Source organism: Lynx canadensis, chromosome C1 (assembly GCF_007474595.2).
Source record: "Lynx canadensis isolate LIC74 chromosome C1, mLynCan4.pri.v2, whole genome shotgun sequence".
NCBI classification, from domain to species: Eukaryota; Metazoa; Chordata; class Mammalia; order Carnivora; family Felidae; genus Lynx; species Lynx canadensis.
Genome location: NC_044310.1, coordinates 188,276,966 through 188,304,711, shown reverse-complemented (window position 1 = coordinate 188,304,711; position 27,746 = coordinate 188,276,966). Strand labels below are relative to the sequence as shown.

General features: G+C 36.0%; 1 protein-coding gene across 1 annotated transcript in view; it reads right to left on the bottom strand.

The window, feature by feature from the left end:
- Window positions 1-27,746, bottom strand: part of FAM117B (family with sequence similarity 117 member B) — a 63,621-nt gene that overhangs the window by 32,188 nt on the left and 3,687 nt on the right. The window contains 2 exon segments of the mRNA XM_030326766.1: window positions 880-972; window positions 15,180-15,331. Of these exon segments, the coding sequence (XP_030182626.1) occupies window positions 880-972; window positions 15,180-15,331 (245 nt within the window).

The window sequence follows — 27,746 nt, the reverse complement described above, 5'->3', positions numbered from 1 at the left end:
TCTTCTGACCTTTAAAACCCTATCACAAAATCTGACTACACAAAATTTATATATATACACACATCCACATACACAAGTGTGCACTTATGTGTATCTCTCTTTTAGAGAGAAACAAAATTACATTCCAACACTGTTCGGAGCCTTCAAGCTTCCCAAATACTAAACCAATGAAGCTTTCAGCACTTAGAATAAATTAATTACATTATAGCTTTCACAAAGAATTTTAGAGAAAATTATTCTCATTGTCCTAACAATGAGCCATATTTTATTTAAATTTAGATTTCTTTAAACACCTAACCTTCAACAGCTCCAAAAATCAAACAGTACTTAAAAATCAATTCAAGCCATGAAATGTATTCACAGATACAATCTTTAAATAACAAACACAATTTCAATCAATATCCCATATTATTCCCTGACTGAATCTTTCTGTTGTATGTAAAGTGCAAATATCTTAAGTGTAGGCACAGAAAATGGTAATCAGCATAGGACCATAACCAATTTGGTTTACTGGATTAATCAATTTCAGAAACACTACCATTAAATACAGAAATAATAAACGTGAATTTGTTGTATCACTATAATTTTATAAATCTGACAGATTAACAGGTATGGACTCTCATTTAATAAGAAAAAAGACAAAGAAAAACACTTAATCTGTAAGTAATGTGTATATTTCCCCCATTCAAATCTCTATCCAATCAATGTAAGAACTGTTTGGTTATTTCTCAAGTAAACAAAACCAAAAACAAACAAACAAACACCCACACAAAACAAAACAATGCAAACAGACAAATCCTTGTTGCCCACAACTTCAAGGAACTAGCCGGGGAAGAAATCAAACTTCCAGACCCACTTCCTTGGGACCATTTTCCTGACCTCTTTAAGTTGATCTGTACTGCCCCATGATGCTGAACGCTTGTGAGACCCTTTCTTCTTTTCAGCATATTCTTCGGCCCATGCACTCTCTGTCTGTAATGGGAAAAAGAAGGAAGGGGTATGTTAACCATTTAACAATAATGTACACCACATCTGCAACAAAATGGATGGATCTTCAGGACATTATGCACAATCAAATAAGTCAGGTGAAGAAAGACAAATACTGAATGACCTCACATGTGAAATCTAAACCACACACTCAGAGAAAAGGAGATGAGATTTACGGTTATCAGAGACAGTAGGAGTTGGGGGAGGCACCTGAAGGGGAATTGGATGAAGGTGGTATAAAGGTACAAACTTGCAGCTATAAGATTCAGTACTGTGGAGGTAATATATAACATGATGGCTATAGTTAATACTGCTGTGTGGTATATTTGAAAATTGCTAAAAGAGTAGATCCTTTTAAAAGTTCTCAGCGCAAGGAAAAAAAATTTGAATTATATGAGGTAATGGATATTAACTAAACTTACTTGGTAATCATGTCATAATATAAGTATTTCAAGTCATTATACTGTACAAAAACTTATACAGTATTGTGTATGTCAATTATATCTCAATAAACCTGAAAAATAATTTCATTTCTTAAAAAAGTATATATTTTTCTATTGTACAATGCATTCCCATTATAGAAAAATTAAGTACTGGAAATATTTAAAATAACACAATGACCCAAAATTCCTCTAGCACCAGTTGCTTTAAATATCATATTTTAGTTTATTTCCTTCATTTCTATTATTAACAAAAACTTAATTATTTTTACATAATGGTAAATATAGCATTTATTGAACAAATGCATACTAATAATAGCTAACATTCCTGTGATCTTATTATATATGCTAGGCACTTTACTTTATGAAAGCATAGTGAAAGGTCTTCATAGTATCATCTGATTTAATACATACAAAAGTTCTACAAGTTCTGCAGACAAGGAAGCTTGGTAAATAGCCTAATGTCTCACAGCTAAGAAGTGGCAAAGCTAAGATATAACCTAAGACTCTGGAGTTCATAATCTTAACCTCTGTTCTATGTCTAGTCTTGCTTTAAATATCTGCAAAATTGGGGCGCCTGGCTGGCTCAGCTGGTTAAGCATCCAACATCCGCTCAGGTCATGATCAGGCGGTTTGTGATTTCAAGGCTCATGTCAGGCTCTGTGCTCACAGCTCAGAGTCTGGAGCCTGCTTCGGATTCTGAGTCTCTCTCTCTCTGTTCTGCTCCTGCCCCACTCATGCTCTATCTCTCAATAAACTTTAAAAAAATTTTTAAAAACCTTTAAAATAAAAATAAATATCTGCAAACAGGGGCACCTGGGTAGCTCAGTTGGTTAAGCAACGACTCTTGGATTCAGCTCAGGTCATGATTTAGTACCACATTGGGCTCTCCGCCCCTGCCTCTCTGTCCCTCGCCTGCTCACTCTCTTTCAAAATAAATAAATAAATAAACTTAAAAACATTTAAAAATCTGCAAAGTGTAGCCTCAAAAATGTTAAATCCTTAGTGGTTATACAAAATCCAGAATTTAAAAATCAGAAAAAAAAATACAAGTGAGTTCTCAGTACATAAAAATATGCACAATCTCTTCATCTAAACAGAACAACAAGGAATGACTTTGAATGACACACTGGACCAAGCGGACTCAACAGATATATTTGGAACATTTCATCCTAAAGCAGCAGAATATAAATTCTTCTCCAGTGTACATGGAATGTTCTCCAGAATAGATCACATACTGGGACACAAATTAGCCCTCAACAAGTACAAAAAGATCAAGATCATACCGTGCATATTTTCAGACCACAATACTGTAAAACTGAAATCAACCACAAGAAAAAACTTGAAAAGATAACAAATACTTGGAGACTGAAGAACATCCTACTAAAGAATGAATGGGCTAACCAAGAAGCTAAAGAGGAAATAAAAAGGTCACGGAAGCCAGACAAAACGATAATACCACAACCCAAAACATCTGAGACACAGGAAAGGCAGTCATAAGAGGGAAGTATATAGCAATCCAGGCCTTCCTAAAGAAGGAAGAAAGGTCTCAGATACACAACCTAACATTACACCTTAAAGAGCTGGAAAAAAAACAGCAAATAAAACACAAAACCAGCAGAAGACAGGATAATAAGGATTAGAGCGGAAATTAATGCTATTGAAACCAAAAAAACAGATGAAACCAGAACCTGGTTCTTTGAAAGAATCAACCAAATTGATAAACATTAGCCAGTTTGATCAAAAATAAAAAGGAAAGGACCCAAATAAATAAAATCAAGAATGAAAGAGGAGAGATCACAACCAACACAGCAGAAATAAAAACAATAATAAGAGAATACTATGAGCAATTATATGCCAATAAAATGGGCAATCTGGAAGAAATAGACAAATTCCAGAAACATTCCTACCAAACCGAAACAGAAAGAAATAGGAAATTTGAACAGACCCATAACCAGTAAAAAAAAAAAAAAAAAAAAAAAAATGAATTAGTAATCAAAAATCTCCCAAAAAACAAGAATCCAGAGCCAGATGGCTTTCCAGGGGAATTCTACCAACCATTTAAGGAAGAGTTAACACCTACTCTCTTGAAGGTGTTCCAAAAATAGAAATGGAAGGAAAACTTCCAAACTCTTTCTATGAAGCCAGCATTACCTTGATTCCACACCAGACAGAGACCCCACTAAAAAGGAGAACTACAGACCAATTTCCCTGATGAACATGGATGCAAAAATCCTCAACAACATATTACCCAACCGGATCCAAAAATATATTAAAAAAAATTATTCACCACGACCAAGTGGGATTTTATACCTGGGATGCAAGGCTGCTTCAATATCTGCCAAACAATCAATGTGACTCATCACATCAATAAAAGAAAGGACAAGAACCACATGATCCTCTCAACAGATGCAGAGAAAGCATTTGACAAAATACAGCATCCTTTCTTGATAAAAACCCTCAAGAAAGGAGGGATAGAAGGAGCATACCTCGAGATCATAAAAGCCATATATGAACGACCCAATGCTAATATCATCCTCACTGAGGAAAAACTGAGAGCTTTTCCCCTAAGGTCAGGAACAAGACAGGGATGTCCACTCTTGCCACTGTTATTCAACATACTATTGGAAGTCTTAGCCTCTACAGTCAGACAACACAAAGAAATAAAAGGCATCCACATCGGCCAGGAGGAGGTCAAACTTTCACTCTTCACAGATGACATGACACTCTATATGGAAAACCCAAAATATTCCACCAAAAAACTTCTAGAACTGATCCATGAATTCAGCAAAGTGGCAGGATATAAAATCAATGCACAGAAATCGGTTACATTCCTATACACCAACAATGAAGCAACAGAAAGAGAAATCAAGGAATCGATCCCATTTACAATTGCACCAAAAGCCATAAAATACCTAGGAATAAATCTAACCAAAGAGGTGAAAAATCTATACACTGAAAAGTATAGAAAGCTTATGAAAGAAATTGAAGAAGACACAAAAAAATGGAAAAAGATTCCATGCTCCTGGATAGGAAGAACAAATATTGTTAAAATGTTGATACTACCCAAAGCAATCTACATATTCAATGCAATCCCTATCAAAGTAACACCAGCATTCTTCACAGAGCCAGAACAAACAATCCTAAAATTTGTATGGAACCAGAAAAGACCCTGAATAGCCAAAGCAATCTTGAAAAAGAAAACCAAAGCAGGAGGCATCACAGTCCCGGACTTCAAGCTATACTACAAAGCTGTAATCATCAAGACAGTATGGTACTGGCACAAGAACAGACACTCAGATCACTGGAACAGAATAGAGAACCCAGAAACGGACCCACAAACATATGGGCAACCAATCTTTGACAAAGCAGGAAAGAATATCCAATGGAATAAAGACAGTCTCTTCAGCAAGTGGTTCTGGGAAAACTGGACAGCAACATGCAGAAAAATGAACCTGGACCACTTTCCTACACCATACACAAAAATAAACTCAAAATGGATGAAAGACCTAAATGTAAGACAGGAAGCCATCAAAATCCTCGAGGAGAAAGCAGGCAAAAACCTCTTTCATCTTGGCCACAGCAACTTCTTAATCAACACATCTCCAGAGGCAAGGGAAACCAAAGCAAAAATGAACTATTGGGACCTCATCAAAATAAAAAGCTTCTACACAGCAAAGGAAACAATCAGCAAAACTAAAAGGCAATGGACAGAATGGGAGAAGATATTTGCAAACAACATATCAGATAAAGGGTGAGTATCCAAAATCTATAAAGAACTTATCAAATTCAACACCTAAAAACCAAATAATCCACAGAAGAAATAGGCAAAAGACATGAATAGACACTTCTCTAAAGAAGATATCTAGATGGCCAATTGACACAGGAAAACATGCTCAACATCACTCCTCATCAGGGAAATACAAATCAAAACCACAATGAGATACCACCTTACACCTGTCAGAATGGCTAACATTAACAACTCAGTCAACAACAGATGTTGGTGAGGATGCGGAGAAAGAGGATCTCTTTTGCACTGTTGGTGGCAATGCAAACTGGTGCAGCCACTCTGGAAAACAGTATGGAGGTTCCTTAAAAAATTAAAAATAGAACTACCCTACGACCCAGCAACTGCACTACTAGGCATTTATCCAAGGGATACAGGTATGCTGTTTCGAAGGGACACACGCACCCCCATGTTTATAGCAGCACTATCAACAATAGCCAAAGTATGGAAAGAACCCAAATGTCCATCAGTAGATGAACGGATAAAGAAGATGTGAGATATGTGTGTGTGTGTGTGTGTATACATATATATGTGTATGTATACACATATATGTGTATGTATGTGTGTATACATATATGTACATATATATACATATGTGTGTGTATATACACACACACACATATATATATACACATACATACATACAATGGAGTATTACTCGGCAATCAAAAAGAATGAAATCTTGCTATTGCAACTACGTGGATGGAACTAGAGGGTATTATGCTAAGCAAAATTAGTCAGAGAAAGACAAATATCGTATGACTTCACTCATATGAGGACTTAAGAGACAAAACAGATGAACATAAGGGAAGGGAAGCAAAAATAATATAAAAACAGGGAGGGGGGCAATAACATAAGACACTTAAATATGGAGAACAAACAGAGAGATACTGGAGGGGTTTTGGGGGGAGGGATGGGCTAAATGGGTAAGGGGCATTAAGGAATCTACTCCTGAAATCACTGTTGCACTATATGCTAACTAACTTGGATGTAAATTAAAAAAATAAATTAAAAAATTTAAAAAAAAATATGCTCAGTCTCACCCATAATAAGATAAAAGCAAATTAAAACCACAAACTGGGTGATTTTATTTCATACTCTCCTACATTGCTGGTAGAAGTGTAAATTAGTACAGCCTTTATGGAAGGAGACTCAGCAATTGCTGTCAAAGTTACAAATGCACATACCCTTTATCTCACCCTTCTTTTGGTTATTTATCATGCAGATGTACAAAATGTTTATCTTTGTGCACAAAATGATACAGCATATTATTCCCTGTAGCACTGTTTTTACAAGATTAGAACAATGTAAATAGAGGATCTGTTAAATAAATTATGGTATATCTTTACAACAAAATACTTATTCAGCCATTAAAAATGAATAAGGAAGTTCACAATAATCTCTATGAGATATTAAGTGAAAAATTCAAGGCTCAGTATAGTATGTATAGCAACTACTTTTATAGAGGACCAGTATAAAGAACATACATATATGTAAAGTATCTCTGCAAGAATATACATTGTAACAAAAGAAACATCAGTGGCTTCCTCATGGGAAGAAGATCCTTCCTTCACTGTATTATACTTATGTACTTCTTGATTTTTGTACTCTAAGAATGAATGTACAGCCTGTTCAAAACAATACTCTCTATATAAGGTGTGGGGGGTGACTTTTAAAGGGGGAATTTTTTTTTTGAGAAATGTATTTTTATTTATTTTTTAATGTTTAAAATTTTTTACTTAAATTCTAATTAGTTTAACATACAGTGCAATATTGATTTCAGGAACAGAATTCCGTGATTCATCACTTACACACAATACCCAGTGCTTATCATACATAATAAGTGCCCTCCTTAATACCCATCACCCATTTAGCCAACCCTCTACCCACCTCCCTCCAACAAGCCTGTTTGTTCTCTATCATTAAGAGTCTTTTATGGTTTGTTTCCGTCATTCTTTTTTTTCTCGTTTTTTTTTTTTTTTTGCCCCTTTCCATACATCCATCTGTTTTGTTTCTTAAATCCCACATATGAGTGAAATCATATGGTATTTGTCTTTCCCTGCCTTATTTTGCCTAGTATAATACATTCTAGCTCCATCCACGTCACTGCAAATGGCAAGATTTCATTCTTTTTGATGGCTGAGTAACATTACACTGTATGTGTGCATATATGTGTATATATATGTATATATATAATATGCATCACATCTTTATCCATTCATATGTCAATGGACATTTGGGCTCTCTTCATAGTTTGACTATTGTTGATAGTATTGCTATAAACATCAAGATGCATGTACCCCTTCAAATATGTATTTTTGTATCCTCTGGATAGATACCTAGTAGTACAATTGCTGGATCATAGAGTAGTTCTATTTTTAACTTTTTGAGGAAACTCCATACTGTTTTCCAGAGTGGCTGCATTTCTACCAACAAAAAGGTTCCCCTTGCTCTACATCCTTGCCAACACCTGTTGTTTCTTGTGTTAGTGTTAGCCATTCTGACTGGTGTGAAGTGGTATCTCATTGTGGTTTTGATTTGTATTTTGCTGATGATGACTGATGTTGACCATCTTTTCATATGTCTGTTGGCCATCTGGATGTCTTCTTTGGAAAAGTGTCTATTCATGTCTTCTGCCCATTTCCTCACTGGATTATTTGTTTTTTGGGTGTTGAGTTTTATTAGTTCTTTATAGATTTTGGACACTAACCCTTTATCACATATGCCATTTGCAAATATCACTTCCCATTCTGTAGGCTGCATTTTAGTTTTGTTGATTACTTCCTTGCTGTGCAGAAGCTTATCTTTATGAGGTCCCAATAGTTCATTTTTGCTTTCATTTCCCTTGCCTCTGGAGACATGTCTAGTAAGAAGTTGCTATGGCCAAAGAGGTTGCTGCCTGTGTTCTCCTCAAGGATTTTGATGGTTTCCTGTCTCACAATTAGGTCTTTCATCCATTGTGAATTTATTTTGCAGTATGTATAAGAAACTGATCCAGTTTCATTCTTCTGCATGTTGCTGTCTAGTTTTCCCAACACCATTTGTTGAAGAGACGGTCTTTTTTCCACCAGGTATTTTTTCCTGCTTTGTTGAAGATTAGTTGATCATATGGTTGTGGGTCCATTTCTAGGTTCTCTATTCTGTTCCATTGATCTATGTGTGTTTTTGTGCCAGTACCATGCTGTCTTAATGACCAGAGCTCTGTAATATAGCTTGAAATCTAGAATTGCGCCACCTCCAGTTTTGTTTTTCTTTTTCAGGACTGCTTTGGCCATTAGGGTACTTTTGTGAAAGTCCTCTGTGAAAAATTCTAGTGGTATTTTGATAGGGACTGCATTAAATGTGTAGACTGCTTTGGGTAGTATAGACATTTTAACAATGTTTGTTCTTCCTATCCCAGAGCATGGAGTGCTCTTCCATTTCTTTGTGTCCTCTTTAATTTCTCTCATAAGTGTTCTATAGTTTTCAGAGTACAGTTCTTTTACATGTTTGGTTAGATTTATTCCTAGATATCTTATTGTTTTTGGTGCAATTACAAATGGGATTGACTCCTTGATTTCTTTTTCTCCTACTTCATTATTGGTGTACAGAAATGCAACAGAATTCTGTATATAGATTTTATATCCTGCAACTTTGCTGAATTCATGTATTAGTCCTAGAAATTTTTGGTGGAGCCTTTCAGGTTTTCTACATAGAGTCTCATGTGCAGATAGAAGAAGTCTGACTTCTCCCTTTCCTATTTAGATGCCTTTTGTTTCTCTCTGATGTCTGATTGCTGATGCTAAGATTTCCAGTACTATGTTAAATAGTAATGGTGGGTGAGAGCAGACATTCTTATCTTATTCCTGACCATAGGGGAAAGCCTCTCAGTTTTTCCCTAATGAGGATGATATTGGCTGTGGGCCTTTCATATAAAGCCTTTATGAGTTGACGTATGATCTTTCTATCCCTACTTAAGGGGGAATCTTTCTATATGGATAGAGTGATGTCCTTAAATAAAAAACAAGATTGAAGGCTATATATAGATCACATATATACAGTATTCCTGCCAAAAATGTAGTAAGTTGAATTTAATTGTGAAGAAACAGAGACTTGCGTTGAGAATATTCAACAAATATACTGGCTTGCACTCTTAAAAAATATATCTATGTCATGAAAGACCAAGAAAAGCTAAGGAATGGTTTCAGAATAAAGAATACCAAATAAGCATAACATCTAAATGCCAAGTGTGTTTCTTGACTAGATCCTGGCTTACATGAGAAATTACTACAGAGAACAATGAGAAAACTTAAAAAATTTGACTATGTACAACATATTAAATAATAGCATGGTATCAATCAATGTTAAATCTCCTGAATTTGGTAAGTACTTTGGTACTTTTTGTAAGTCCTTGTTCATATATACATGTTGAACTATTTGAAGAATCAGAATGTCTTCAACTTACTAACAATTAGCAAATAGTAACAATAATAACAGCAATTATATACACACAAAAAATAAAAATACATATTAAAATGTTCATATATAAATGTTTATATTTGGTGAATATAAGTGAGGAGTCTACTGGTGTTCAATCTACTATTCTTGCAACTTTTCTATAAATGAGACTTTCAAAATACAACTTTTTTTTTTAATTAGGGAAGTCTAAATATAATAAGTGTAAGATTTAACTCAAGGAAAAGCAAAAGAATATAAAAGCTTCCTATAGACTTGTTAAGAACAAATTAAAATGAGAACAAGAGTATTAAGACAAATAAAAGTAAACATGAAGAGCAATAGCTTTGCTAATGTCAGTTGTAAGATGGTCAAACAAGAAAAATTACTTAGCAAAAATCACTGATTTTACTTAAACTCCTAACTCAAAAGATAATTGTTCTCTTTGTTCCACTAAGAAGCTGTGCCTTTAAGACACTCTAGATATTAATAAAAAGTAAAACTGAGTTTTAATTAAGTACATTTCAATTTTTGTTCAGCCTTGCACTGTATACCACAAAACTATTAAGCATCTACTACTAACATGTCAGACACTGGACTAGGTACTGAGGTTAGAGAGGAAACACAGTTCTTATTTTCAAGAAGTTTTTTCTAGGAGAGAAAGGATAAATATCCAATTACGTTACAATAAATAGCCACATGTGATGATAGAAGTTCCCTCTAAGAAAGGAATCTAAACCAGAACTAGAAGGACAGGGAAGCAGGTAGACAAGATTTTATGAAATTGGGGGAGGCTTCAGAGTATAAGTTATCTAAGCAAATGGTGGGAAAGCATTCCATACAAAATAGAAATCCTGGGAAGCATCAGTGAACAGAGTACACAGGGCACTGCAAGTCCATTATTGAGAGCTGGAGTGTATTTTCTAAATTATTTTTAACAGGTAAAAAGAAAAATATCAATTACACAGTCAAGAAACTGTATTTGTGGGGCGCCTGGGTGGCGCAGTCGGTTAAGCGTCCGACTTCAGCCAGGTCACGATCTCGCGGTCCGGGAGTTCGAGCCCCGCGTCGGGCTCTGGGCTGATGGCTCAGAGCCTGGAGCCTGTTTCCGATTCTGTGTCTCCCTCTCTCTCTGCCCCTCACCCGTTCATGCTCTGTCTCTCCCTGTCCGAAAAATAAATAAACGTTGAAAAAAAAAAAAAAAAAGAAACTGTATTTGTTTTAAAGGATTCCATGATGTAATCCTACTTTGTTACAGCCCAGCCTATTTAAAAAACAATGTATAGAGTCACTGGCCTAGACAAATCTGATCTAACATGTGGGAAAAAAAAACAAACCAAAAAACAGGAACACCAGTCAAGTGGTGAAGCATCTGGAAATTAAAAAAAAAAAAAAAATTAATGTTTATTTATTTTTTGAGAGAGAGATAGAGAGAGACAGAGAGAGAGACAAAAAGAGACAGAGCACGAGCAGGGAAGGGGCAGAGAGAGAGGGAGACACAGAATCTGAAGCAGTCTCCAGGGTCTAAGTTGTCAGCACAGGTCCTGTCACAGAGCTCAAACTCACAACTGTGAGATCATGACCTGAGCCGAAGTCAGACACTTAACCAATGCCACCCAGGCACCCCATGGAAATTTAGATTACTTCAGAATCCTAGGCTTAACCAAGATAGTCAATGCTACTAGGAAGCAACTACAGAGCTTATACAGAGGTTATTATATTAGGTCTTAAAAAAAAAAAGATTTTTAACACTTTTCTTCTCTCTTAATATTACAATCCAATTTTAACCAATGGACCAAGGTTTTACACAAAAGAGCAAGTTACTCAAAAAGTATTTTTTTTTAAAAAGCTAATCTACCTCTTTAGTACTTTCATTTCTAACACTAGACTTATAAATAGCTACCTTCAGTAATTCTACATTATTGTAGTCTCTAATTTACAAAGTATATAATTTTATTAGGTTTTAATAACAGGCCATCTTATAGTTTCTGAACTTGGACTACAATTTCACACCAGTGCAAAAATTGAAAAAGAAAACAAGCTCTTAATCAAAATAAACCCCTGAAGAGGGAAAAATAGCCTCTGAAATGTAGGAGTTCTGAGAGAAAATAACATAAGATTTTTAAAAGGAAAAGATGACTGGTTTATGTAATAAAGTAAACCAGACACCAATCACATGAGTCACAAATTCACATATTCACATGTCCCCTGTGAAGAAGCGTAGGTGGTTAGGAAAGTTGGGAAGAGATTACCTTTTGAGTCAAAAGAATGTCAAAGAATCCAGCCATACATACACGCTTCATTTCATTCCCACAAACTGGTATACGTCAGAAAATTCAAAAGGCACCCCTTGCAAATTAGGTGAATTAAATTAAATTAATGGAATTACAACATAGATAATGCTAGAAATACAAATTGGTCTAAGTTTGGAGGGCAAGCTGGTAAATGGTGTTTTTAAAAGAATCATTAAGGGGCGCCTGGGTGGCGCAGTCGGTTAAGCGTCCGACTTCAGCCAGGTCACGATCTCATGGTCCGTGAGTTCGAGCCCCGCGTCGGGCTCTGGGCTGATGGCTCAGAGCCTGGAGCCTGTTTCTGATTCTGTGTCTCCCTCTCTCTCTGCCCCTCCCCCGTTCATGCTCTGTCTCTCTCTGTCCCAAAAATAAATAAACGTGGAAAAAAAAAATTTAAAAAAAAAAAAAGAATCATTAAAAGAACATGGGAGGAGGGGGGCCAGGAGGTAGAGGTTGGTGGCAATGTAGTATTTAGTAGTGTACCAAACTCTGAAGCAGAAATGGTAGATGAGTCTTGCAGATGGTCTCATCGACCAGCCCTGCTCCACTGGCAATGGCAAGCTAAGGCACTGCACTAGAGAGACTCTTGGGCAATTTGAGTTCACAGGGAATAAGCAATGTCTGCCAGAGACACAGAAAAAAAGAAATGATGCCACATTTTTGCTATCTTTGTGTCAAGTAATTAGGATAACAAATAATCATGTACAATAAAATCTTAATCAGGCACTCATTCTCATGACCAAAGCAATGATGGGGTGGAGGTGCGGCAGGAGAGGAGATTAACATCTTTAAAAACTTGCTGCCACACTCCTACTAAACTTTTTGTTTTTAATGTTTATTATTTATATTTGAGAAAGAGAAAGAGCATGAGTGGGCAAGGGTCAGAGAGAGAGAGAGGGAGACACAGAATCCAAAGCAGGCTTCGAGCTGTCAGCACAGAGTATGACACAGGGCTCAAACCCACAAACCGTGAGATCATGACCTGAGCTGAAGTCGGACACTTAACCGACTGAGCCACCCGGGCACCCCTTCCTAAACTTTTTTGATGCTGCCTTTCTCTGTATTTTTCAGAACCTCCGCTTCTCATTCCCACTCATCCCTGAAATACTGAGATAGACCTTGGAGTCATACATATTTTTTTAAATGAAGAACCAGGGCTCAGAGTCATAACATGAAAAGTTTTGTCAAAAGTCTAACAGGAATTTCCTGCAAGCACCCATCTACACTATAAGATAAATTACTTCCATCATATTGTCTGCTCTAGCACTGTCTGGACCAGGGGTGATAAAAGAGCCCCAAGTCTCTCAACATGGGCAAAAACTGCTAATCAGTCCCAATAATCTTTAGCCTGAATCTTTTTCAACATAATCCTCCAGGGAAGCTAATAGCAGTTAACAAACTACACAGGATATGAAATCTACATGCCATTCTTGTTGTGACAATAACCAAAGGTAGTAATTTCAATGGCAAGCATTTATTAAATGCTTACTGTGGGCCAGCCACTGTTCTAAGTGTTTTATATATATTTCCTTGTTTAATCCTCATAATAACCTTAAAAGACAGGTACTATTCTTTTCCCCATTTTATTTTTTTTTAATGTTTATTTAATTATTTTGAGAGAGACAGTGTGTGTGCGTGTGCAAGCAGGGGAGGGGCAGAGAGAGAGAGGGAAACAGAATCCCAAGCAGGCTCCACGCTCAGCCCAATGCAGAGCTTGATCCCATGACCGTGAGATCATGACTTGAGCCAAAACCAAGAGTGGGGTACTTAACTGACTGAACCACCCAGGTGTCCTGCTCCCATTTTACAAAGAGGAAACAAAAGCACAGAGATGTTAAAAATTGCCTGAATTCCAAAGAAGATATACAATAAGCATATGAAAAGATGCTCAACATCATCAGTCATTAGGAAAATATAAATAAAACTCACAAGATATAATTTCATATCTACCAGGATAGCTATACTGAAGAGAAAACAGAAAAATAGTTAAGTTTTGGTGAGGATATGGAGAAACTGGAGTCCTTATACACTGCTGGAGGGAATGTAAACTGGTGCAGCTGCTGAGCCATATATTTTAGAGGAACTGCCAGACTGTTCCTCTAAAAGCTAAATATATGACCCAGCAATTTCACTCCTACATACGTGCCAAAAGGAATTGAGAGCAGAGATTCAAACAGATATCTACACACCAGTGTTTGTTTCAGCACTGTTCACAATTGCCAAAATTTGTAAACAACCCCAATGTCCAAAACCAGAAATGGATAAACATGTTTATCCATCCAATAGAATATTATTCAGCCATGAAAACAAATGGTACAACATGGATAAACCTTGAAAACATTATGTTAAGCAAAATGAGTCAGATAAAGAAGTACAAATATCATATGCTTCCAGTTATATGAAATACCTAGAACAGGCAAATTCACAGAAACAGAAAGTTGAATAGTGGTTACAGGGGCTGGAAAAAGAATGAGGACTTACTGAGTTTTCGTTTGGGTGATGAAAGTTTTGAAACAGATAATGGCAATAGTTGCACAAGAGTGTGAATGTAATTGATGCTACTAAGTTATATACTTAAAAATGGTCAAAATGGGGGTACGTGGGTGGCTCCGTCAGTTAAGCATCAGACTCTGAGTGTGGAGCCTGCCTGCTTATGATTCTCTCTCTCCCCTCTCCCTTCGCCCCCTCCCCTGCTTGCACTAGCTCATGTGTACTCTCTCAAAAAAAAAAAAATTTTTTTTTACATTAAAAAAACCCCTTTTTTTAATGTTTATTTTTGAGAGAGAGAGAGAGAGAGACAGAGACAGAGAGACAGAGTGTGAGCAGGGGAGGGTCAGAGAGAAAGGGAGACACAGAATCCTATGCAGGCTCCAGGCTCTGAGCTGTCAGCACAAAGCCTGACATAGGGCTCCAACTCACAAACCGTGAAATCATAACCTGAGCCGAAGTTGGTTGCCCAACCGACTGAGCCACCCAGGTGCCCCATAAAAAAATTTTTTTAATGTTTATTTATTTTTGAGAGAGAAAGAGAGAGAGAGACACAGAGTGCGAGTGGGGGAAGGGCAGAGAGAGAGAGAGACACAAAACCTGAAGCAGGCTCCAGGCTCTGAGCTGTCAGCACAGAGCCTGATGTGGGGCTTGAACTCACAGACCGAGCTGAAGTCAGACACTTCGGTTAAGACTGAGCCACCCAGGCGCCCTTCCCCACCTCCCAAAAAAAAAGAATTTTAATAAACCTACCTGTGTAGCCTTGTCCCTCATGCAAGGAGCAGCCTGCCCATGACTATCACGAGGCCAGTGCCCTGCAAGGTATGGAGCAGCAAGTGTATCCAGAGAGGAAGTGCGCCGGATAATACTAGAGGGGCTTGAGGATGGTGGTCGTGTTTTGTCACCTAGATTTAAGACAAATATATGTATTTTTAAAATAGATTAGGAAGGAAACAAAGTAGAAACTAAGTACTAAACTATGTGGAAATTCTCTAACTTAAAAAAAAAACAAGTAATAAAAAGGAGTAAGCAACTAATTCATACAAACTTGGACGAATCTCCAGGGAATTATACTGAGTGAAAACAGTCAATCTCACATGGTTACATACTATATGATTTCATTTATATAACACTTTTGAAACGAAAAAACATTTGGAAATGGAGGAGAGATTACTGGCTGCCAGGAGTCAGAGATGGGGAGGAACAATGAACTGGCAGAAGAAAAGCAGGTGTTATAAAAGGGCAACAAGAGGGACCCTTGTGATAAGGAGCTATTCAGCTTTACTGTAGTGATAGATACACAAACATACAGAGATTAAACAGTACAGAATTATACACATATACAAATGAGTTCAAGTAAAACTGGAAAAATCTGAATTAATAAGAATAGATTGTACAATGTCAATATCCTGGTTGTAATATTGTACTATGGTTCTACAAAATGTTATTACTGAGGGAGACTGGGCAAAGTGTACAAAACCTGTATTATTTGTTACAACTGTAATGATCTCTACAGGAAAAAAGAAAATAAGACAAATGTATATCTACCCATTTTAAAAATGTTCACCTTGGTTTTAAGATTAAGTATAAGAAACAAAATACTTATTTATCATTATACCACCTATACTCAAGAGGATATAAGACAGCTAATATAAAGTTACAGGGAAAATTCCATTTTAATCAGCTCTATATAACACACATCTTAGGGAGATTTTGTCACAATAAAACCATATTAACCAGGCTATAGGAACATTCATTGAAGCCACATATGCAAAAATCTTTTTCATTTCAAGCTACAGCATATAGATTTAAATGTGAGTTAAAAAAAGGAAAAAAAAAACTTTAAAAATTAGATAATGGGAAGTGAGAGGTGACAGAAGAAACACCTTTGTATCTCCTTTTTTTCTTTGATGGGAGAAGGAAATAGGCTTAGCTAATTTATACTTTAAGAAAAGAAGGAAGGAAACAAAGGAAAGGCTTTAAAATATTAAACATATGCATAAATTGGACTGTATTATAATGCTCTCATTCTAGTTCTATGTGATAAATACCTTTGCTCTTAAGCCCATATACAAAAACACTTTGAGACACCTATCTTCTGTTTGTATTACATTATGTCTTAATAAGAGTCTTGCACAGTTACAAGTGTAAAAGTTCAGTTCCTGGTTATGTGACCCATATAACAAAAGATTCAATTCCACTAAAATAATAGTTACAGCACCTGTGTTGCTGATAATCATAAAGCTGCTTCAAAGATATGCCTCCGATACATAATTTGCCTTCAAAATGGCACAATTATTTCACTGAAACAATGCCTAATTGTTGGAAATGCCAACCATCTCTGCATAGTCTTCCTTTTAGTAAACACAAAATAAACGCTGTATGTGTCCATAAGTTCAAAGCGCATTCTCACATTATTATGACAAGTAAAAAGCAATAAATGTACATGTTTACAAATTTCCTCTAAAAAATTAATCTCTACTGGACAGTCACATGACTGTTCTCAGCTAGGAAAAAAAAAAAGACATACACTATGTGATCTGGGGTATATTCATCAAAATCAAATCGTCAGAAGCTTTCTGGTACCTCTTTCCTACCATGATGCTGCTTCAGTCACCCACCAGTGCACTGACCAAGCAGATCTTACTAATCGGTCTGATTCCATTTTGGAGATTTTTAATTATTGAAGAGTTGACTTTTCAACGAGGCCTCTTAAGACTATTAAATTTTCTATAATAGGGGCGCCTGGGTAGCTCAGTTGGTTGAGTGTCCGACTTTGGCTCAGGTCATGATCTCATGGTTTGGGAGTTTGAGCCATGCATTGGGCTCTGTGCTGATGGCTCAGAGCCTGAAGCCTGCTTTGGATCCTGTGTCCCTCTCTCTGCCGTCCCCCGCTCATGCTCTCTTTCTCAAAAATAAATTTAAAAAACAAAAACAAAAACAAAACACTTTTAAATATTCTATAATGAAATGAAGAATAGAAAAATTATACATCATCACGTGTAAAAATACTAAACATTTTCTCTTTAGAACTCCCTTCCTATAACCCACTCATTGGAACATTTACTAAGGGTCTGTGAGCCAAGGCAAAGACCTAGAAATTAAAAAGACTTAAGTTACAGTAAGGAACACAGTCTACATCTAGCTTGTCATGATTCCATTTCAATCCAAGTTCCCAAAATTGACAGGATTTGGTGCCTAATTATAAGGGAGTTTAAGGATGGGAGGGAGTCTCAATAGTCAAAGATGACTCAAAGATTCCCATCCTACCTAAACAAAGGCTGTATTTATAAGAAGTCCAGAGGAAAAAACTCTGACAGCTGACAAGACCCTTCATGATCAGACCTCTCTAGCTTCATTCTGTTGCCTGTACTACCTCAATCTCTACACCAGGCTGAACGACCTATAGTTCCCAACAAGTACTGTGCTTTGCATGCCTCCATGCCTTTGTCTCTACCTAGATTTCCCTAGATAGCTCTTTCTTTGGTTTGGCTAATTCATGTTTAACCTTTCAAACTTCAGTTCAGATGCCTAAACTGAAATTCCAAATTCAGTTCAGATATTTCCCCTGGAAATCCTTTTTTTTTTTAAGTTTATTTATTTATTTTGAGAGAGAGCATGCACGCACATGAAAGCCTGCACAGGCATGAGTGAGGGAGCAGAGAGAGAGAGAGGGAGAGAAAGAGAGAATCCCAAGCAGGTTCCACATTGTCAGTGCAGAGACCAATATGGGGCTTGAACCGTGAGATCATGACCTGAGTGGAGATCAAGAGTAAGACGCTTAAGACTGAGCCACCCAGGCACCCCTCCCCTGGAAGATCTTCCTTGAACAGCCACCCAAGTCCAAGAACCACACCAACATCTAAGTCAAAAGTCCTACTGTTGTGCTGCCATAGCGCGGTTCACAGAAATAGTCCCTTGACTGTTCAGTGCTCTACTAAAGAATGAAATTTTGGAGGGCAGGAATTTTACTTCCCCTCCAACCCAATGATTAAGATGGTACCTGATATATATGCAGAGAAGACAATGCCTTCTAATGTTACTATTCTTCATAAACAAGGGCAAGCGTGCACCACACTCTTGTTAATCCAAAGTAAAACAACAAAGACAAATACTTCCTGGTATTACTTTCATGTGGAATCTTTAAAAAAAAAAAGTCAAACTCATAGAAAAATTATTGCCAGGGGGCACCTGGGTGGTTCAGTGGTTGAGCATCCAACTGTTGGTTTTGGCTCATGTCATGATCTCATGGTTTGTGAGTTCGAGCCAGGCATCAGGCTCTGTGCTGACAGTGTGGAGCCTGCTTGGGATTCTCTCTCTCTCTCTCTCTCTCTCTCTCTCTCTCTCTCTCTCTGCCCCTCCCCTGCTCTTTCTCAAAAAAAAAAAAAAAAAAAAAGGAAAAAGAAAAGTGATGGCCAAGGCATGGGAAAATAGGGAGAAGTTGATGAAAGGGTACAAACTTTCAACTGCACAATAAATAAATAAAGTCTGAAGATCTAACGTATAACATGGTGACTACACTTAATTATCATTGTATTGTACAATTCAAATTTACTGCATGTAGAACTTTAAAGGAGCTCCTGGGTGGCTGAGTCTCTTAAGTGCCCGACTTCAACTCAGGTCATGATCTCACAGTTCGGGGGTTCGAGCCCTGCATTGGGCTCTGTGCTAACAGCTCAGAGCCTGGAGCCTGTTTTGGAATCTGTCTCCCTCTCGCTCTCTGCCCCTCCCCCACTCATACTCTTTCTCTCTCTCTCTCTCAAAAATACATAAAACATTAATAAATAAATAAATAAATGAAAAGATACATATGTGAGATGATGAATGTTATTTAAACAGATTAGAGGAATCCTTTCACAATGTATACATACACCAAGTCACTTTAAATATGTTAAAGCTTTGTCAATTATATGTAAATGAAGCTAAAAATAAAACTAAATCAAAACAACAAAACAAAGGTTCAAACTTGACTTTGTTTTTTAACAATCAAGTCTTTAAAGAAGTTAACTACAGCAGGGTGTGGCACTAAAAATAGCAGTCAATGCCTTGGGCTCTAAAGTTCAGAACTCCCCAACTACCTGTGACCAGTTCTGTTGGTTCCTGAGTAACTTCAACGGCAACAGTAGAGCATCCCAAAGCACAGCCCCTGGGTATTACATTAACAGATTCTATAGACCTTGTTAGATTTAGGTATTTGTAGAACTTAATCAGGTACTGCTTAAAGGTTGTATTCATATTCATTTGTTCAGTGAGGGAAAAAAAAGTCTCACCTTTTTCAAATACAAAAATGATAAAATACTTATTGTAAAGAAATCTAACAACACAAATAAATGCCAATAGGACACCACTCAGAGATAACCATTTTAGTGAGTATTTATCTCAGAGATTTGTCTACCATTCACACACACAATTTTATATAAATAAGGCTCCATTAGGCATGCTATTACTTATTGTTGAGAAATAAAATGAGCTTGTTGAGGACCTATTTCCATTGCAATAAATATAAATCTATAATACATCACCATTTTTAATAGCTGTATACTATCATATTGAATGGATATACTTAACTTAATCCCATAATGATAGACATTTCTAGAGGCAGATCAATATCTTTTTACATTTAATTATCTCTTTGTGAAAAAATTTCTAGACATCAAATTATATATCCAAGGATACACATATATTAAAATTTTAAGTACTGCCACACTGCCTTCCACCAGAAAGGATTTTGCCCTCACAAGAATACTCATTTACCCACATTCTGCAGTGTACTTTATCATTTTCTGCCAATCTAAAAAAAGATTAAAAATACCTTTTTATTTGCATTTTGATTACTAAGTTATAAAATACTAAGATTTTACTGCAATTTATATTTTTTATACATTACCAGTATTTTTAAATATTACTCCTGATCTCTTTTAATTTTATAGAGATCTTTTCTTCTGTTGAAGAAACATTTAAAGGAGGTTCCTTCAGTTTCATTTTAGCTTCCTTTTCTCATTATTTTTAAGTAAAACAGTTAATTTTATGTTAAGTACTATGCATAGTATGATTAAATTCTTATAAAAGTATATGCCTATTTATCCACTGTCTAAACTTCTTCCTACACACGCGCGCACACACACACACACACACACACACACACGCTCTCTCTCTTCCCCTCTTTCCCTCAAAATGTCTCTGGAAATTTTATTTCAGACCTGATTTTATTGCACTTTGCTTTAATGCATTTGACAGATTTGATTTTTTTTTTTTTATACAAATTAAAGGTTTGTAGCAACCCTGAGTTGAAAAAGTCTGTGCCATTTTTCAAACAGCATTTGCTCACTTCATGCCTCTGTGTCACATTTTGGTAATTCTCTCAGTATTTCAAACTTTTTCATCATTAAATTTGTTATGATGATCCGTGATCAGTGATCCTTGATATCATCATTGTAATTGTCTTGGGGCACCACAAACCACACCCATATAAGACAATGAACTTAGGTGATAAATGTTTGTGCTCTGACTGCTCCACTGACCAGCAGGTTCCCCCTTTCTATTCCTCTCCTTGAGCCTTCCTTGAGACACAACAATATTGAACTTAGACCAATTAATAATTCTACAATGGCCTCCATGTGATCTCTCACTTTCAATCAAAAGCTAGAAATGTTTAAGCTTAGTGAGGAAGGTATGTCCAGAGCCTAGATACGCTAAGATAGTCCTCTTATACCAGTTAGCCAAGTTGTGAATGCAAAGGAAAAATTCTTAAAGAAAATTAAAAGTGCACTTCAGTGAACATATGAATAAAAAGAAAGCCAAACACCCCTACTGCTGATATGGAGAAAGTTACAGTGGTCTAGATATAAGATCAAACCAGTCACAACATTCCCCTAGGCCAAAGACTAATCCAGACAAGGCCCTAACTCTCTTCAATTCTATGGAGGCTGAAAGATGTGAAGAAGCTACAGAAGAAAAGTTGGAAGTTAGCAGAGATTGGTTTGCGAGGTTTAAGAAAAGAAGCCATATTGGGGCCCCTAGCTGGCTCAGTTGGTAGAGTGTGCAACTCCTGATCTCAGGGTCATTAGTTTGAGCCCCAACTGGGCATGAAGTCTACTTAAAAAGCAAATAAATAAAAATAATGTTTAAGAAAAGAAAGAAAAAAGAAGCCATCTCTATAACATAAAGTGCAAGATGAAACAGCAAGTACTGATGTAAAAGCTGCAACCAAGTTATCCAGAAGACCCAGCTAAGATAATTAATGAAGGTGGCTATACAAAACAACAGATTTTCAACATAGATAAAACAGTTTTATACAGGAAAAGGATGCTATCTAGGTCTTTCACAGCTAGAGAGAAGAAGTCCGTGCCTGGCTTCAAATCTTCAAATGAGAGGCTGACTGTCTTTGTTAGGAATTAATGTAGCTGGTAACTAGGGTGAAGCAAATGCTCACTGACCATTCTGAAAATCCTAGGACCCTTAAGAATTATGCTAAACTACCCTGCCTGTGCTCTATAAATGGAAAAACAAAGCCTGGATAACAGCATATCTGTTTACATAGTTTACTTAATATCTTGAGCCCACTGTTGAGACCTACTGTTCAGGAAAAAAAAACAAAACAAAACTCCTTTCCAAATATTACTGCTCACTGAGAATACACCTGATCACTCAAGAGTTATGATGGAAATAGGCAATGAGATTAATGTTTTCACGCCTGCTAACACAACATCCATTCTGTAGCCCATGGGTCAAGGAGTCTTTTTGACTTTTCAAGTGTTATTATTTATGAAATACATTTCATAACACTATAGCTGCCTAGATGGTGATTCCTCTGTTGGATGTGGGTAAAGTAAAATTGAAAACCTCTGGTAAGGATTCACCATTCTAGACACCATGAAGAACATCTGTGATTCATGGGAAGAGGTCAAAATATCAATATGAACAGGAGTTTGCAAGACATTGATTCCAACCCTCATGGATGACTTTGAGGGATTCAAGACTTCAGTGGAGGAAGTAACTGCAGATATGGTGGAAAGAGCAAAACCAGAATTAGAAGTAGAGTCTGGAGATATGACTAATTTGCTGCAATTTTATGATAAAACTTGAACAGATGAGTAAAGAAAGTAGTTTCTTGAGATGAATCTGCTTCTAGTGAAGATGCTATGAAAACTGTTGAAATGACAACAAAATAATTTGAACATTACATTAACGGAGTTGATAAAGCAGCAGCAGGGTTTGATTTGAATTCTGAAAAAAGTTCTACTGTGGGTAAAACTGCTATCAGAAAGCATCACAGGCTACAGAGAAATCATTCATGAAAGGAAAGGTCAATCAATGAAGCACTTACTTTAAGAAATTTCCATAGCAACCTTCAGCAACCACCACCCTGATCAGTTAGCAGCCATTAACATCAAGGCAGGACCCACAAGCAAAAAGATGACGACTCTGAAAGTTCAGATGGTGGTTACCATTTTTTAGCAATAAAGGATTTTTCAAGGGGCGCCTGGGTGGTTCAGTCGGTTGGGCGTCCGACTTCAACTCAGGTCATCATCTCACAGTCTGTGAGTTCAAGCCCCGCGTCGGGCTCTGTGCTGACAGCTCAGAGCCTGGAGCCTGCTTCAGATTCTGTGTCTCCCTCTCTCTCTGCCTCTCCCCAACTCATGCTCTCCCTCTCAAAAATAAATAAAACTTGAAAAAAATTTTTTAATATTTTTCAATTATGTACCTTTTAAAAAAATATATAGTATTATTGCACAGCTTAATAATAAGCTACAGTACAGCACGAACATAATTTTTATATGCACTGGGAAACCAAAAAACTAATCTGACTTGTTTTATTGCAACATTCACTTTATGGGGATGGTCTGCAACCACACCTGCAAAATCTCCAAGGTATGCCTTTATTTTGGATCCAAGTCCTCTGTCAAATATATGTAGCTGAAAATTTCTGCCTAGTCTGAGGTGTGTCTTTTCCTTTTCTTAATGATGTTTTCTGAAAAGCAATTTTTAATTTCACTATAATAAATTTATCAGCTACTTCTGACAGTTTGTGTTTTTTACTTCCTAAGAAATCTTTGCCTACCCTAAGATCAAGATTTGCTTCTAAGTCATCTTCTGGACATTTTTCAATTTTAGCTTTCAAATTTAGATCTTTGATCAATTTAGATTTCATTTTTGTGTATAATCTGATCAAGGATTATCACTCCCCACCCATTTATTCCAAAACCATTTGTTGAAAATATTATATCTACCCCCACAGAACTAACTTAAGGAATCTTTACTGAAATATATGGGCTATTTCTGGATATTCTACTCTGCTCCATTGATCTATATCTCTGTCCACAAGCAGTACAGTATAAGTTCTTCAACTTTAAATTGCTGTTTTTCAATACTGTTTGTCTACTTGCATTTCAATATAAATTTTAGGTCTTTGCAATTTTGTGTAATTCTAAAATTTAATAATAAAAAATCAAATTTTATGTATTTTTAATGTAAATTTTAAGACCAGAATAGGAGTCATAGGAGGTAAAATACTTAGTTTATTCCTGATCTTGAGGAAAGAAAGATGTTAGCTGTAGGCTAACATATCTATAGGCTATTATATATAAACATATATTATACGCTTATATATAAGACAATAAAGCAGGCTTTAGTTAATGAAGTTATCTTCTATTCTGAGTTTCCTGAGAGTTTTTAACAAGGATGCTTAATTTTGTCAAACACATTTTTCTGCATAAACTGAGATAACAGTGATTTTCCTTCTTTGCCCTTAGATAACAGGGTGAAAGTCAAGTATCATTATTCGTGGTAATTATGTACTATAAAGTCTCCAATGAACACTGAAATTGTGAACACTGAACTACTGTTCCTAGTAGATACCCAAGTTTAGACCCCTATGAGCCTCTGATTACAACATTTGTAATAATTAATTAATAAACAGCTTTAAGTGCTTCTGTTTAAAGACACCTTATTTAATACACAGGATTGATTCATAAACACTGAAATCATGGCCAACATCACTATAATTCATGCCTAAACAAAGTTTATCTAACACACATATTTTCTCCATAAGGCACATAACGACCTTCTTGTGATTAGGAAGACAAGATTGCACATCAGCACTACACTTGGAGGCCATTTTAAAGAAAAAAGCAAAAAGCAAAAAATGGGAAAAATGTAACACTAAATAGACTGTGAAAAGAATACTTGTTTACAATAGGAGAGCTGAAAGAAAGCAGAGAGCTTTGACCTCAGTAGGGAATATGTGTATTGGGTGACTCAAATTTGTCATTAAATGTCTGCAAGTGATCCCAAGTGTCACAAGTATTGACTTTTAAGTTACAAATAAAATTCAGCTAGTGGGCAAATTTTCAAATGTGGAATCTCTGAATAGTAAGGACTGTATTATTATTATTATTATTTTTTTACTGTTAAACTTATATACTTGGCATAAACTCCACTTAATCCTGATATATCATCATATTTATACTGCTGGATTTGACTTGATAATATTTTGTAAAGGAGTTTTATGCTTGTATATGAAGGATACTGTTGTGTAGTTTTCTTAAAATGGCTTTATATGGCTTTGATTTGGTGTTATACTATCTTATAAAATGAGCTGGGAAAAATCTCTCCTATTTTCTGAAAATGTTTAGGGACAATCATTATTTTTTTCTTAAAATTTTGATAGAATTCACATTTGAACTATCTGGCCAGTTTTTTTTTTTTATGAGTTTTTAATTATGAATTCAATTTATTTCATAGATATAAGGATAGTTAAAGGGATATTCAGGTTTTCTATTTCTTCTTGTGTCAGTTTTGGTAGTTTGTCTCTTTTAAGGAATTTGTCTACTTCATCTAAATCGTTGAATTTACTGGCATAAAGTCCACAATGATCCTTTATTATACTTTTAATTTATGCATGATCTGTAGTAATACCCTTTCATTCTTGGCACTGTTAATTTGTACCTTTTTTTCCTTCATCAATCTAACTAAAGTTTTATCATTTTTATATATCCTTTCAAAGAACCAGCTTTTGATTTCACTGATTTTTCTCAATTATTTTATCAATTTTTCTAAATCACTGATTTCGGTTTTATTTCCTTCCTTCTACTTTCTGTTTAATTTGCTCTTCTTTTTCTAGCTTAAAATAAACGCTTAGAAAATTACTGATTTTAAATTTTTCTTCGTTTCTAATACAAGCATCTTTCAAAATTATACATCCCCACCCCCCGCAAAAAAAACAAAACAAAAAACCTATACATTTCCCTTTTAGCATGTCTTAGCTGTATCCCAAATACAGCTTTCATTACCACTCAATCCAAAATATTTTCTAATTTCCCCGGACACATGGGTGACTGTTGGTTAAACATCCAACTCTTGATTTTTGGCTCAGGTCATGATCTCATGATTTGTGAGATCAAGTCCCACATCAGTGGGCACTGTCAGTGCAGAGCCTTCTTGGGATTCTCTCTCTCCCTCTTTCTCTGCCTCTCCCCTGCTCCCTTGCTCTCTCTCTCAAAATAAACTAAAAAAAAAAAATTTTTTTTCTAATTTCCCTTGTGGTTTCTTCTTTGATCCATGGATTATTTACAATTGTTTTTTCAATTTCCAAATACTTTCCATATAGCTGTTGCTGATTTCTAATTTAACTGTTATGCTCAGAGAACACTTCTATATGATTTCATTCTTTTGAGGTAAATGAGACTTATTTTATGGTTCAACATATGGTATATCTTGGTGAATGTTCCATGTGTAGTTGAAAAGAATGTGTACTGTGCTACTATTACATGCTCTATAAATGTAAATTAGGTTATGTTTCTTGATAATGTTGCTTAAGTCTTCTAACTGCTTACTTATTTTCTGTCTACTTGTATTATCAATTACTAGGAAAGGAATGTTGACCTCTGCTTCATGAATTTTGAGGCTTTACTAATGGAAACATACACACCTAAAGAACACGTTGCTGATAAATTGATCCTCTTGTCGTTATGAAATATCTCTCTTTTTCCTTATTCTTAAGTCTACTTTAAATAGGGGCGCCTGGGTGGCGCAGTCGGTTAAGCGTCCGACTTCAGCCAGGTCACGATCTCGCGGTCCGTGAGTTCGAGCCCCGCGTCGGGCTCTGGGCTGATGGCTCAGAGCCTGGAGCCTGCTTCCGATTCTGTGTCTCCCTCTCTCTCTGCCCCTCCCTTTCTTGCACTCTGTCTCTCTCTCTCTCAAAAATAAATAAACATTAAAAAAAAAACACATTAAATAGTAGTTAATATTCTAGCTTTCTTACACTCTATACTCAGTTTTGTACAGTGCGTATTTTCCCATCTTTTTACTTTCAACCTATCTGGTTCTTTAAAGTCTTTAGGTTGTACATAATTGGATCTTGCTCCAGTCTGATAAGCTCTGTATTTTAACTAAAGTGCTTAAGACCATTTAACACTGTTATGTGTATACCAATTTATTTTCTATTTGTTCCATTTGGGTTTTTTCTCCTCTTTTCCTAAATAATTTTGGCTGGAGTATTTTTAGTAGTTCATATACTCCACTGATACATTAGCTATATCTCTTTTACTTTTTGCTTCGTTGCTGTAGGGTTTTACAACACGCATCCTACTTTATCACACTCTACCTTCAAATTATATCACTTTACATATAACAGAAGACTCTTAGGGCTGCATGTTTCAATTGTTGCCTACTGTCTTTTGTGCTACTGTTGTCATGTACTTTATGTATACATTATACACCGATATATGATATTACTATTTAGCTTTAAAGCAATTATTTTCTAAAGAAATCAAATGATGACAAAAAAAAGTCTTTTCTCTCTCTCACTTACACTTACTATTGACAGTGTTCTTTATTTCTTTGTATAGACCCAATTTGCTATTTGGTTTCATTTTCCTTTCACCTGAAGAACTGCTTGAACATTTCTTGCAGTGCCAGATTGCTGGTAAATAATTCTATCAGATTTTGTATATATGTAAATTCATTTTGAAGGATATTTTTGCTGGATATAAAAATTTCGAGTTTACAGTTTTATCTTTCAGCACTCAAAAGATGTCATTCCATCAGATTAAGAGGTATAAACTTCCAGTTATAAAATAAGTCACAGGGATAAAAGTAAAGCACAGGGAATATAGTCATTAGTATTATTATATGGTGAAAGATGATAAATATACACTTACAGTGATGAAACTGTGTAATGTACAGAATTCTTGAATCACTATGTTATACCCTTGAAACTAATATAACACTGCATGTCAAGTAAATTTCAAGTGAAAAAAAAAGGATGTCATTCCATTATGTTGATACATATTATTTCTAGCAAGAAATCTGCCATCATTT